The sequence below is a fragment of the Microtus ochrogaster genome, chromosome 10 (assembly GCF_000317375.1).
Source record: "Microtus ochrogaster isolate Prairie Vole_2 chromosome 10, MicOch1.0, whole genome shotgun sequence".
NCBI lineage: Eukaryota > Metazoa > Chordata > Mammalia > Rodentia > Cricetidae > Microtus > Microtus ochrogaster.
The window spans coordinates 57,471,989-57,473,459 of NC_022016.1; the positions used below are offsets into that span (position 1 = coordinate 57,471,989).

Below are 1,471 nucleotides of genomic sequence, written 5' to 3' on the forward strand. Positions count from 1 at the left end.
AAAAAAAGACTTTTAATTATTCAAACAAAAAGTCACTAAAATCACTAAGTCAAGACCTAACAGGGTCTACGTTAGCTCAAACACGATACTGAGGAAGGATGGGGGAACTTAGCATAGCTCAGCAGGTCAAGGTCAATTCTGCTGAAGTGATGGTTGGCACAGGCACAGCCTGTGATCCTGATAGACGGCCAAATCTGATATTATTCACTCTTTAAAATTATTTTTATTTTATTTTTTTATTTTATTTTTTATTTTTGGTTTTTCGAGACAGGGTTTCACTGTAGCTCTGTAGCCTGTCCTGGAACTAGCTCTTGTAGACCAGGTTGGCCTCAAACTCAGAGAGATCAGTCTGCCTCTGCCTCCCAAGAGCTGGGATTAAAGGCCCAGCTAAAATTATTTTTAAATTTGGGGACATTTTCACATTTTTCAAATTTCAAGTGAGAAATTAAGTAAATATGCACTTTGTACTATTTTCAGTCCCAGTGACGTGACACCACTGAGCTTTCCAAAGAGGGAAAATAAGCAGTCAGGAGTTAGCAGGCACTTAAACAAATAGAGGAAGCTTAGTACAAAGTAAGATGAATCAAAAGTATATCCTTATTAATGATCTAGAGTCCAGCAGTGATTCAAAACATAAAATGTGTTACCGCTCAACCTTTCGAAAAGAATAAGCTACAAATAGAAAAGTACTTGTGTAATGTATGTGTATATGTATATGCATATGTGTGTATGTTTATATATTAGACTATAAGCAAAATGAAATAAGTAAGTGGAGGATTATCAGGTAACATACAAACAATAAAACTCACATTTCCAATGGTCTCTGCTACCTCTTTAGGACCTGCACCTGTTCAAAATCAAAATACACATTATCATTCTCACAATATACACGAGTAAACACAGAAACTGGCATTCATTTTCTCTCACAAAGGTGGATTAGAGCCTGGGTGAGAATTTCTCAAAAAATAGTCCAAGGAAACACCTGCGGTGCCTAGTAAACGTTAAGGATTCCCTATTTCAACCCCTGCTACTTTATTAGAATGCCTGGTAACAAAGATGCAAGAGTAGGGAATGGCCAGATGGCTCAGTGGGTAAAGGGCTTGGTGTACAAGCATCAGGCTATGAATTCGGATTCCCAGAACCCAAGTTTAAAAACAAAAACACCAAGTATGTCTCTGAATCTGTAAGCCCAGGTGATCAGGAGGATCCTAGAGTTCACTGACCTTTCTAGCCTAACCAATAAGTGAACTCCAGGTTCAGTGAGACCCTGTCTTAAAAACTAAGATGGATTTGGTAGGTTAACATGCTTGCTACTCAGACCTGAAAACCCGAGCTTGATCCTCAGATCCCAAGTGGAAGGAGAAAACTGACTCCCAAAAGCTGTCCTCCGACCTCCACAACAAAGGTCTGGCATGTGCCTGTCCACACTTGTGCACATATATCACACACATATATATACAATAATAAAAAA

General features: G+C 38.7%; 1 protein-coding gene across 1 annotated transcript in view; it reads right to left on the minus strand.

Annotated features, from left to right (window-relative positions):
* Window positions 1-1,471, minus strand: part of Zmym6 (zinc finger MYM-type containing 6) — a 45,220-nt gene that overhangs the window by 15,955 nt on the left and 27,794 nt on the right. Inside the window, exon 13 of the mRNA XM_005353226.3 lies at window positions 810-847. Within this exon, the coding sequence (XP_005353283.1) occupies window positions 810-847 (38 nt within the window). The remainder of the gene's footprint in view (window positions 1-809; window positions 848-1,471) is intronic.